General features: G+C 51.2%; 1 protein-coding gene across 1 annotated transcript in view; it reads right to left on the bottom strand.

Annotated features, from left to right (window-relative positions):
• Positions 1-3,352: 3,352 nt before the first annotated feature.
• Igf1r (insulin like growth factor 1 receptor) overlaps positions 3,353-12,076 on the bottom strand; it is a gene marked incomplete in the record, with an annotated part of 221,289 nt that continues 212,565 nt past the window's right edge. Inside the window, 2 exon segments of the mRNA XM_033761077.1 lie at positions 3,353-4,315; positions 11,883-12,017. Coding sequence (XP_033616968.1) covers positions 3,934-4,315; positions 11,883-12,017 — 517 coding nt within the window.

Below are 12,076 nucleotides of genomic sequence, written 5' to 3'. Positions count from 1 at the left end.
CACAAGCGAAATTTTCCTTTATTTAAGTGTTTCTGAAGCACTTGTTAGGATGAGCACTATACTATTAGTGTTTTCTAAGAAAAACCTCCTAAAACATAAAACAAAAACAAAATGACACCATCAACTTGGACAGTTTAAACAAAACCTTTATAGAACCAGCTGAAGTATCTGTAGAAATCCAGTTGTGGGAACCGGTAGGTATGTGCAAAAGAGAGGCGAGGCCACTATTCCAAGGGGTCCCCTACAGTGTGGAAGAAGAAAACCCTGATCCAACAGTTAAGTATTTCTCGGTGACCTTAAGGTCCTGGAGACCTGGGAGGAAAGGGCAGTGTTCCTACAAGCAGAAAGGCTCCTCCTTCCTGGGCTTCATCAAGTACTGTAACGGGGAGGGAGCCGTCACATGGGGAAACCACCCGTGGTGCTTCCCGGCTACCATCCCCAGGGCCTGTGAGAGCAGCTGCTGGACTTGGACAGCGCACCATCCACCCGTGAGCAGCAGGATAGACAGAGGTGAACCTCACAGAGACTGGCCATCCAGCCCCAAGGCCTGGTACTTCCCCAGGGAGGGGGCTTCGCCTTTTCGTACCAGCTTGGCTGGAGCACGTCGGTGAGACCGAGCTCCCCAATTGCTGTCGGGGCTGCGCCTGTAAATAGAGCAAAGGTGGCGGCAGCGGCGGCACATCCCTGACTCTGTGCAAGCTTCACAGGAACACCCCACAAGAGCACAGAGCATGGGCACCTTCCTGTCCTCAGATCCCAGGGAAACCTGCTCCATCAATGGTGACACGGGTTGGTCGTTCAAAGCAGCTTCGCTTCAGCTAGGGACAGCCAGGTGGCCGGCCCGAGTATGTTCTCGCGTCCTCCCTGGTCAGGGCCGGGAGCAAGGAAACTAACACCTCACAACCTCTGAAGAAACCAGGTTAGGAAAAAGAAAAAAGCAGTACAAGGCATCCCAGGAAAAGGCAAACTGTCTGAAATGAGCGGAGAAAGGAGTTCGTGTCACTTTGACCCTGGAATACAGCCTGGCCTCTCCCTGCCATGTCACCTGGGTATGTGGCCTATGGTGTGGATGAGGTTTACCAGTATCAGTGGCCTATTGTCAGGTGCTGAGAAATGTGAGATGTATTTTTTTTTCTATATACACATATAAAAAAATAAGAGGTAGATAAATGTTTGAAAAAAACAAAGCAAAAACACCCAAAATCTGTCCTCTCTCTCTCTCTCTCTCACACACACACACACACACACACACACACACACACACACACACACACACACACACTCACACGCCCTCCCCCCTATAAAAAAATAAGAGGTAGATAAATGTTTGAAAAAAACAAAGCAAAAACACCCAAAATCTGTCCTCTCTCTCTCTCTCTCTCACACACACACACACACACACACACACACACACACACACACTCTCACACACATACTCACACGCGCACCCTTTCCTCAGTACTTAAATTCATAATGGGGGCTTTTCTACAGTGATTAAAACTGGTATCACAAAATAAATTAAAAGACTCCTACATACAATACCTTCTTAATTACCTTTCTTCTTTTTCTTATTTTCTCTTTTAAGGGAACACACTGTGGGACAGAGGCCGTGAGAAAGTCACGAGACTGGAACTACTGACAAGCAAGTAAGCACTATAAACTTTCCTTTTTGTGTTTAATCTCCAGTCACAACTAGCAATCACCATCTTCGAGCTTTGTCCTTACTCATCAGTTAAACATTTCCATCCCAGAAGCAACTTTGGTGCTGTCATCACTCTGGTGAGAAGTGCTAAGAACTAAACAAAGCAGGACCCCAGGCCTGAGGGCTGGGATTCCCGGCCAGGCAATGCAGCCAGTGCCAGGGCTCTGGTCCCGGGGAGGGGGGTGGGCAGGCAGAGCGCTCTGGGCTGCCTCGGCCGGCAGGGTCCCACTCCCCGCCGGGGTGGACGGGTCCTGTGGGATGCTCTGGTTCTAGAGACAGGTAGGTCGGTCTGGTGAGGGTGGTGGCACAGGGTAGCAGAGGGGCCTGCTGGGCCACGCTCTGCTGCACCCTGGGACTCAGCAGCTGTTTTCCATGGGATGGAAAGATTAAATATCCACTAAAAAAAATAGTAATCCAAATGCCTAGTGTCTGCAGTTAAAACTGCTGTTGTACCCAAGAATTAAAAAATATATATTATGTGTCACAAACCAAACAAAGGCAAGGGAAAGAGAAGGTGAGGCTGTCAACGACGGGGACTATACACACTGAACAGGGACGTGTGAGATATTCAGCCTTTGTATTTCTGACCTGAGTTTGCATCATGTCTTGCGCTATAACAGACTCCAACACCGTGTGAGGCAGGGCTGGGAAAAGGGGAGCACAGGGGGCCAGGCCCGGGCCTGAGCCCTCAAGCCGCCTCTTTCCCTCATCTGCCTCGTGCCCACAGAGCCTACAGGGCTAGAAGACAAAGAATGGGGCTGGAGGCTGGGAGCAGGGTGTATTTACAAAAAGGCATCGAACAGTTCACGGCAAATCATGTTCTAGAAGTATCATTACTGGGAGAAGAGGAAGAAAAATCACACACTCTAGTACAAAGCATAAGAAGTTTCTTGGAGTGAGCAGAAAGGGAAGAAGGGTAGACCTGAAAGTTTTCATAGATTAAATCCACAAAGATAAAGAACAAAAAAAATAGCAGCTTTTTTTTCTGTACAGACGTATAGATGAATATCTGAACCGTAAAAAAGTTATAAAAGTGACATTAAAGACGATGTGTATGCAAATGTTTCATGGTCTAACATAGAACTGTGAGACCATGAAGAAGTCCTAGTAACAGAGAAAATGTCAACGAAGCCGAGCATGCTGGACTCCACGGCCTGCGCTGCTGCTCCCTGCCGTGGGGTCTCAGTCCCTTCCCTCGCACACCCGTGTGAACGGCTGGGCCGAGTCGCTGGTTACCCCTTCCCACCTGTGTCCCTTGGGGGTCAGGAGGGGCCCGGGGAGACCAGCACGAGGGCCAGGCTTTCAGGCTCACTTGCTCTGTCCTTCAGAATCCTCCGGGGGCAGAGGTGGGGGTGGGGGAGGCTCCTCGGCCTTTCCCATCTTCATGAGGGAAAGTCTCATTCTGCGCAATTCCTCCAAATGGCCTAGTCACTGAAAGCAGGGCACCCGGTGCACTTGGGCTTGGAAAGCATACCGGGGACAGTCGGATGGAGTGAATCACCAATATGTCTCTTATGTGGAGTTACAGTTAGATACTGTGCTCATCCCATGCCTATGGGCAGGAAATCAGTGTGGGGTTCGTGAGGAAGTTCAGGATTTTGGCAAAATTTGGCAGCGTTAAAATGGTGACAACCATGGATAAACCATGGCCCTTTTTAAATTTTAGGTGACCCTAAAAAGGTTACAGATATAGTTAAAAAAATCCCATCTGTGTGTGTGTGTGCGTGCGTGTGCATATGTGTGTGTGTGAGAGAGAGGTAATAACCCATGATGCCAGGCAGGTGTGTACAGGAGTGACGTGGGGCCCCAGGGACAGACGTTTCTGACATCTGATAGAACGGTCTCTCCAGCCAGGCTTGCAGCAGATATTTTTCCATTATGAAGCAGAAAAAAGGAAAAAGGAGAGACAGAGAGAGAGAGGCAGAGAGAGGGAAGGAGAATGTGAAGACTCAATTCTCAAGTGTTCTGTTGCTATTAAGTGTTGTCATTAAGGTTCTCAGAGGCCCGTGTCAGTTAAGGGCTTGGGCAGGGAAATAAAAAGCTGCTTGCATATTGAGAAAAGGACATCCCAAGGTGTTTACTGCAGAGAAGCGGTCTCCGTGGGCAGCAATGCAGCTCTGAAGATCCACTGAGGTACAGGAGGCTTGTGGATAGACTGTTAAACTCTCTCTCCCCCCACCCGCTGCTGAGTGCACACACGTTACTGTTTGCACGGGATGCGGGATCCAGGATCAGCAGGTCGAAGACTGGGGCAGCGGCAAGGCCCTCTCGTTCGTGCGGCCTCCATTCATGTGCGCGTAAGGCTGTCTCTCATCAAAGCTGGCGCGGAGGACCAGCACTCCCGGGCCCGGGCCGTTCTCGGCCTTGTGTCCTGAGTGTCTGTCGGGCAGCGGCAGGGAGGATGAGGAGGCTGAGGGGTCCAGGGGGACACTCTCCATGTTCTCGGGCTCCAGGTCCAGCTCCTCCGGCTCGGGCGGCTTGTTCTCCTCGCTGTAGTAGAAGGAGACCTCTCGGAAGCCGGGCTCCATCTCGTCTTTGATGCTACTGATGATCTCCAGAAAGGAAGGCCTCATCTTGGGGTTGTACTGCCAGCACATGCGCATCAGCTCAAACCTGAGGGGAAGACAGGCGGAAGGTAGACTTGCTCTGGCGCCACTCGGAGCCTCTGGCTTTCTGCTTACTCGTCCCTCCACCTGTCAGCTCACTTTGCCCCGAACCCAGTCCCTACCATGATATAAAACCCAAACTTCACTTCCTAAGAAGGACAAGCCCGGCTCACACAGAGCCCGCCACCATGCGGCTCATCGATGGTGACGGTGCTAAGTTTTATAAATGAGCAGCTCTGGCTGAAGCATCTCCTGCGAACATTGTTTCCAGAATGAGAAAGCAGAGCACCTCTGCGTCCCATTAACAAGGTGGGAGGTGATCGCAGCCTCCCGGGCAGCGATCTCTTCCTGGATGCTGTTTCTAAGCTTCCACCTGGGACAGGGATACCCTGGCAGAAGGTCGGGAGGGTTAGCGGTGGTGGGGCTGCCAGGCCCAAGGAGAACAGGCTCTGGTCTGTGTCTCAATCAAGCCCCTGCCTGCAGTGCTGCAGCTCTGGATCCAGACCAGGCTGAAGCAAAGGAGTCACGATGGAGACCTCAAGCCAGATTCCAACAAGCCTGCCAGCAGCTCCCTGGGCAAGAGTGCTGTCCACAGCAAGGGACAGGCAGAAAAGTGCGAAGGCGTGCCGTGCCTCAGTCACACCAGCTGGGCCACCAAACCCAGAAGACCTTGGGGTCACACGGGCCACAGGGAGTCTTCCCAGCTGGTCTGGCCTCTGACAAATGTGTGGATCCCAGAGACCTTGGGGGCAAGGAAGAAGGTGAAGGAGCAAGTCAAAGACTGCAGGGCAGCTGCGGTGCCGAGAAGGGTTGGCCAGTGGGCCTCTCTGACATGAGCGGTGACCCAGGGCCTTCCCACCTCGGCTGTTGCTGGGAAGTTATACCTATTGTTTTGTTTTAAAACTCCTGGCTAAAGAGATGCTACCTAATAAAAATGGCCAAATGGAACTCCCTGTGTCCAGGAAACTCAAAGCACCCCAACTTGACACCTGGGAGACCCCAATATAACCACACCCCATCACTGTGGAAGCTGTGAGCACCGAGGGAGGCCCCCCTGCCCACCTGGCTGGCTTCCATAGAAGGCTTTGGGTCAGGCTGGGTCAGGCAGAGGGCAGTGACCTTGGGGGTGGGCGAGAATGGGCCAGAGGGAGACCTGTCCAGAGTTTCACCTTCAGGAGCCCAGGGTCAGGAAATTACAGGTGGGCCGGATGCCGCTGGTGGCCCATTTGTTTACATGTTGCCCGTCGCTGCTTTTAGAACCAAGTTGCTTTTAGAACCAAGTCAGAACCAAGTTGTTTAGTCTGCAGGCCTACAATACTTATTATCTGGCCCTCTACAAAAAAAGGTGGTCCACCCCTGATCTGGTAGAAAAAGGATGGGACAAAAGAAGACGGATGAATTATTTTCCCTTCTGAGTCCAGCCAGGTGCAGTGCTGACCACCAGGGTGTCATGCAGTGAGTTCTTGGTGTGGGGCTTGTGCTAGTCCTCATGAGCCTGTGAAGAACGATAGGCTGCTGCCTACACATCCTACACCCCATTTGTATGGGGAAAATGAAGCACCAAGAGATTGTATAATCCGACCAAGGTCACAAACATGGTGGAGAGGGCAGGGGTGACCGGACCCCCGAGGAGACACTCACAGGAAGGCTGTCTGCACTGAGGACCTGGTATCTAGTGTACTGTCCCTGCATCTGACACACACCTGTCTGTCCGGTAGCACACAGCTTGCCTTTCTATACCCCTTTCCCCCAACAAAAGAACAAATCTAAAAAAAATATTTAAAATGGGCAATAAATGCAAGGAGAGCATCTCTACGGCTGGGTTATTTCCGCTCAGGCTGAATGACTTATCCCCGAACAGAAGGGCAGCTGGGGCCAGGAACATGAGCCGTGTCTGGCCCTGTGCCCTGTGGCCGGGGTCTGAGGAGGAGGGCAGTGATGAGGTGACATCAGCACAAACAAGCCATGTGACACTGCTTTTAAACCCTTCCAGAGTCACAGCCCTTCCAGCGCTGCCCATAAAAGGAAGTCTTTTTTACTCCGTGGGAATCAAGACCTTGTTTACATTACTTCCACAAGAAAACTCTCCAGGAGACTCTAGTAGGATTTATGAGCTGATAAAAGTCTTCTTTTAAAAAGCACTTTTTAGAAAACCACTGGTCAGCCCTGGAAAGTCCCGAGCTGTCCTTGACTGAACACTCCCCTCCCAGGGCCCCAGGGAGCTCCTGCCCTGCTGGGAAGCAGCTTTGCAGAGCAAACCTAGCCCCACAGGCTCTGCGGTGGTCAGGGATGTGTGTACACAGAGGCACCTCCAGATTTCTACCCTCTTGACCCTTGACCCTGACATCCCCACAGGCTGCAATCGTGTAGGAAGTCAAGGAGCTAGGATGCTCCAGGCGGCTTAGGACTGAGTGCTGCTGCCGCCTCATGCTGGTACAGCCTCAGCCGGGCAGTGACTCTCACCAGAGAGACCAGGTTCCGCAGAGGTCCTGCAGGGCTGAGTTTGTGCCCATGGGCAGCCCGAACAGCCGGGACTGTCTTGGGAGCCACTTCCAATCCAGGACCTGCAGCACGGGGTTGTGGCCCTGGTTCCGTGGCAGGAGCAGCCATTCCTGCCTATCAGGATTCAGGCCCTTGATTCCTGCAAGTGCCGCCCAGATTCGGAGCAAGAAGGAGTTTTAATGAGGACAAAGGAAAACCTGAGTTTGAAAGCTGCCCAAACAGATTCCTCTGAGTGCCTATCTGGGTAAAGGTCTTCCCTGGCTCCTGCATACTGAAGACCTGATGTGGGGCTGTAGAAATGCTACCAGGAACACTAAGCTCAAATCTCCATATCCTGTAGCATTAGGGCTGGGGCCTTTCATATAGCTGGCCTTCGTGAAATCTGGGACTACCCCTTACTCATCTTTGCGACTTCAGCAGCCAGTGTGCAGCCAGAGGGATCAGTGAATTTGGTGGCCTGAGCTCTGAGCATGGGAGAGGATTGAGGATGGGATCTGTCTTCTACTTAAAACATGAATACAGGGCTGGGGATTTAGCTCAGTGGTTCCACCGCCTGCCTCACAAGCGCAAGGTCCTGAGTTTGATCCCTGTTACCAAGAAACCCCCAAAACAACTAAAAATATGAATACAGCAGGGGACCACAGCCTGCACCTGATCACATGCAACCTGCTAATTCAAATGGACTTGGGGGTTCACAGACCTGAACACCCCAGAGGCCTCAGGCTGTTCCCAGTCTTTCCTCCACATCTGGAACACTCTGAGATGGTAAGGGATGGGTCTTGGCCCAGGCACTGCCAAACCACTGAAGGGTCTTCCTCAGGCTGAGGTGAAGTCCCTCAGTGGCCACCCCATCACCAGCGAGTGCCTCTTTTCCCACACACAGACCACACAGTGGAAGAAGCACTTTCTCTCTTCTTACACGAGACCCACGAGGATTCAGGCAACTCCCAAGGCCTTAGAGAACAGAGTTCATCCTCTCATTTCATGCAACAAAAGAACCCCTCTCTGAGAACACTCTTTCCTCCCCTGAGCTCATCAGTAAATTCAGAAGGACAACATCCCGATACTCCCTATGAAACCAACATGTCTCCGTTCATTCTATTCTTAGAAGGGAGGCAAACTTGCCAACAGGGTTCTGGATGGCAAAGCAGAAATGCCTTCTGAATTAAACATCTCACACCCAAGAGTAACCTTTTTGTATAAACTTCCTCTTCATTCTGCTGGGAACAGGAAGTCCTCTGCTTTTCCCATGGCAGGTGGGCCACTTCCCAGGCATATTAAATTAATATTAAAACTCCAGTCATCTGGAGGTGGATCAACTTCAAGAGTCCCACAAGTTTCCCAGAGACAAACATTTACCGGAGTCAGAGAAAACACAAAAACAATACCTCTGTGGTGACCAACCCCAAACCACATGAACAAAACCCACACCTGCCCTCTTGAACTGTTGCTATGCTTGCTACATACCACTGATTAAAGCGTTCAAATTCACTCTGGCATCCTGAACCTTTATGCAAATTCAGTGGGCATGAGTGCTCATACTTTATAACTTGTATTTGGGCCCTGCAGGAGGCGTTTTCTTAGAAATGGGCTGGTGCCAATACAGCAACATTCAAGGTGCAGAGTAGCCAGTCACTTGTGAGGGGCCCTGCAGGTGTGGGGAGTGGGAGCAGGCCTCTGGAGCCCCTGGAGTTTCTCCAGACAATCTCCTCCAGTACTGGGCAACCTGGAGGAGATGATGCAGCCCACTGTGGTGTCCACTCTGCTGTGGATCACAGGTGGCAGGCCAGGGCAGGCAGTCCTCAGGCCCATGGGTCCAATCTGGCTTGCTGACTGTCTGATTTCGTAAGGCCTCTGAACTGAGAGTGGCTTTTACATTTGTAAATGGTTAGGGGAAAGAAAATCAAAATAAGAATACTTAGTGACAACATGGAATTATGTGAAATTCAAATTTCAGTATCTAAAAATAAAAGTTTTATGGAGCACAGCCTCTTTGATCATGTGATCTCCACGGCTGCTTCTACACCACTGCAGAAGAACTTAGGAGCTGCAATCAAGCTTTGGTACACAGAGCCAAAACCATTTACTAGCTGGCTTTTTAGTCTGCCCAGCCCTGCTGGAGGGCAAGCCAGCTATGTGTCATGAGGACACTCTAGCACTGTTACAGGGAGGTGCACGTAGAAACTGAGGCCTCATGAGGTGCAGAGACACATCAGTAGCTTGGGAGGCATCTGCTGCTACTCCACGAAAGCTTTCAGACAACTGTAGCCCCACTGACAGCTGGACTGAAACCTCCTGGCGACTCAGAGGCAGAGCCTGAGAGCCACTACCCTGCTCCCAGTGTCCCCGCCTACAGGAACCCTGTGACAAAATAAATGCTTACCAGTATTTCTGACTCAGGTTTTGGGTACAGGTGGGGAGGGAGGTGTTACTGTGCTGGGCAATAAAATATTCTGAGTGGCCTTTGGGGCTCTCCCACCTTTGGGCACAGAGTCCCAAAGAGGCTGTACTGGGAGGTGTCTTTGATAAGGGTCAGGAGACCCAGAGCTTTGATCACTGGTAGCTTTACCCACGAGGCCCGAGGCGCTGGGGCTACTTCTGATCTTTCCAGTCCCTGCTCGACTCAGAGGAAACCCTGCCCTATTAGCCCAGGAAGACACTGTCTCCACAGTGGCTTTCTCCAGGACCTTCCCTGCAAGCTGCTTTCGTAATCTATGCAAAGCACTCATAGGATAGAACAGGCTGAAGCTGGACCGATGTTCCCAAGCAGCAGCTAATGATACAGCACTCAGTGCATTCTCTCCTGCACTACAGGGGGCTGTCTCCTTCACTCCATGTGCCCTTCAGCTGCACAGCCAGAGCTTGGGTGATGAGGCCCGCCAGCTCTACGTGGCACTCAGTCTTGGGAGCAACGATCAAAGTGTTTTAAGATCAGAAGGCTTTGGTTTACTGATACAACAACGGTTTCTATTTCTAAGGCTGTGGGGATTCTAAGGTGGTCCCAAATTCCTGTCCTTGGTGTGAGCAACCCATTATAATCTCCTTACCTGAAGATAGGTAGGACTTGTGAATAGGATGGGATGTTTTACTCCTTTCATTAGGCTTCTAATAAGGCCACTGAGTTGCTCAAAAGGGACATTATCCTGAGTGGATCTGATTTAATTGGATACAAAACAGAAGAAGCACCAGTTTCTTGATCTTGAAGAAATAAGCTGCAGTGTTTTGAGGGCTGGTGGAGCAGCATATGGAAAGGACTCATGAGATGTTGGGTTTCCAGGGATGAACATGATCCCCAGTTGACCAGCAGCAAGAATACAGGGTCCACAGGCTGCAAGGGGGTAACACATGCCGCACATGAAGGAGCTTCAAGTGGGACCGCAGCCCGGTCCCTGCTGAGATTGTGTCTGGATCCCAGGACACAGACACCAAGAGACCAACCGAGCAAGGCTTCCGTACCTGCGGGGCCCGCTCCCTAGTGCCCACTGGACGTGTGTGCCTGACCAGTACCTGTACACCACCCCCACCACAGCAGGGCTCCACTGAGGAGGGGCAGACAAGTGGGCACGCAGATCTGTGCGACATCTCATGTAGACTAAAAAACAAGTCCTCTGGGATCCTTTCTCAGGTGCATCTGAACCTCTCCCCAAAAGCATTTCTAGAAAACTCCTGACTGGTCCTGACAGTGGAGTGGGAGCCTACATTTACATTCATCTACTGGAATCCAGAGGAGTCTCTGATCCTTGCCTGAAAGCGCATGCCCAAAACAAGTCCTGTCCCATACCTGGCAACCTAACCAGAACAACTTCAGCCCTTCCTCTGTCTTGGGCCAGGAAGGACAACAATGGCTTCCCCTTGAGCAGTTCTGACCTCTAAAGAGCCACAAAGCACCATTGCTACCAGGAAGCAGAGCAAGTCCTCCCTTCCCGGGGGTGCTGGTGTTGGGATGCTGACTGTCCCCTACAGGCCCGTGTGGTACAGCCCTGGGTCCTTAGCTTGGAGAGGCTTTCAGGTTACTGCAGGCACGCCCTTGGAGGGGACAGTGGGGCCCCAGCCTCTTCCCTTTGCTTACTTCACTTCCCAGCTACGAGGAGAGTGGTTTCTACTCTACCACACGTTCCCGCCATGATGTGCTTCCTCTCCATAGTCCCAGAGAAGTGGAACCAAGTAACCATGGGCTGGAGCTTCCAAAACTCTGAGCCCAAATAACCTCTTCCTCTTTAGAAGCTAATGAGTTCAGGTGTTTGTCGACAGTAACGGGAAGTGGACTGATGCAGGGGGATTTGCCAAGGAATACTAAGAAGTGAGTGGGTCGCAGAATCATGAACACTCATTAGCCAACAACTCCCAGGAATTCTGAGGTATTCGTTCACAAGAAGTGGGATAAGGAAACAAGGTCATCAGTGTCCAGGAGTGCTGGGAGTTGTGTCTCCAGAGGGGTCAGCTGGTCCACAGTGCTCAGCGGCTTGTGACTTAACAGAGAAGACGACTGGGGTTGAGGGTGATGCCAGTGTGGTGGCTTTATGCTGGGACTGAGGTTCACACTATGAATTCTTACCATAAAACTTTACGAGGCTGGGGCTTTAGCTCAGTGGCACCGTGCTTGCCTTGCAAGCTCAAGGTACTGAGTCTGATCCCCAGTACTGCGAAAAATAAAAAAAACGAAAAACCACCAGATGTGGTGGCAAAGGTTGGGGAGAGGTGCCTGAATTTGACTGAAGAGTAGTACGTGTTGCCTATTATCTTCCTATTTTTAAACTTCACACAGAAAGAATGAGCAAGGATTGCTGGGCTCAGTTGTTTCATGTAGACACTGGGCCTGCGAAACAACAGTGCAAACTGTAAATCAGAACTGAAAGATTAAGGAATATGGGTGGCATCAAGGTGCCTGCAGAAAGGCACAGGTCCTACAAAACTGGGTTCCTCTCCTCTCCTGAGGATCAACAAACTCTCTTCTAATCTATTTCTGCATCGACAGGACCAGAAAGCATGGCTCTCCGAACTACCAATCTTCCATGACCCAGAAGTTATTCAAGAGCTCAAATAAAAGATTGAGGGGCTCAGGAAATACATACAGCATGTCAGGGCAATTGTCCGGCTTGTCCAGAAGGCCACCCTCCATGACAAAGCGAAGCACTTGCTCGTTGGATAAGCCCTGGTATGGCTGCTCAGCCAGTGTGGCGATCTCCCAGAGGACGACCCCAAAGGACCTACAAGGAGAAAAAGTATGAGCAGCTTGGAAAGGAATGGACATGACACTCCTCTGGCA

The sequence above is a fragment of the Fukomys damarensis genome, unplaced genomic scaffold (genome assembly GCF_012274545.1).
Source record: "Fukomys damarensis isolate Sample0158 unplaced genomic scaffold, DMR_v1.0_HiC HiC_scaffold_7, whole genome shotgun sequence".
Classification (NCBI taxonomy): domain Eukaryota; kingdom Metazoa; phylum Chordata; class Mammalia; order Rodentia; family Bathyergidae; genus Fukomys; species Fukomys damarensis.
The sequence above is the reverse complement of the archived record's forward strand: the minus strand, read 5'-3'. Positions and strand labels throughout refer to the sequence as shown.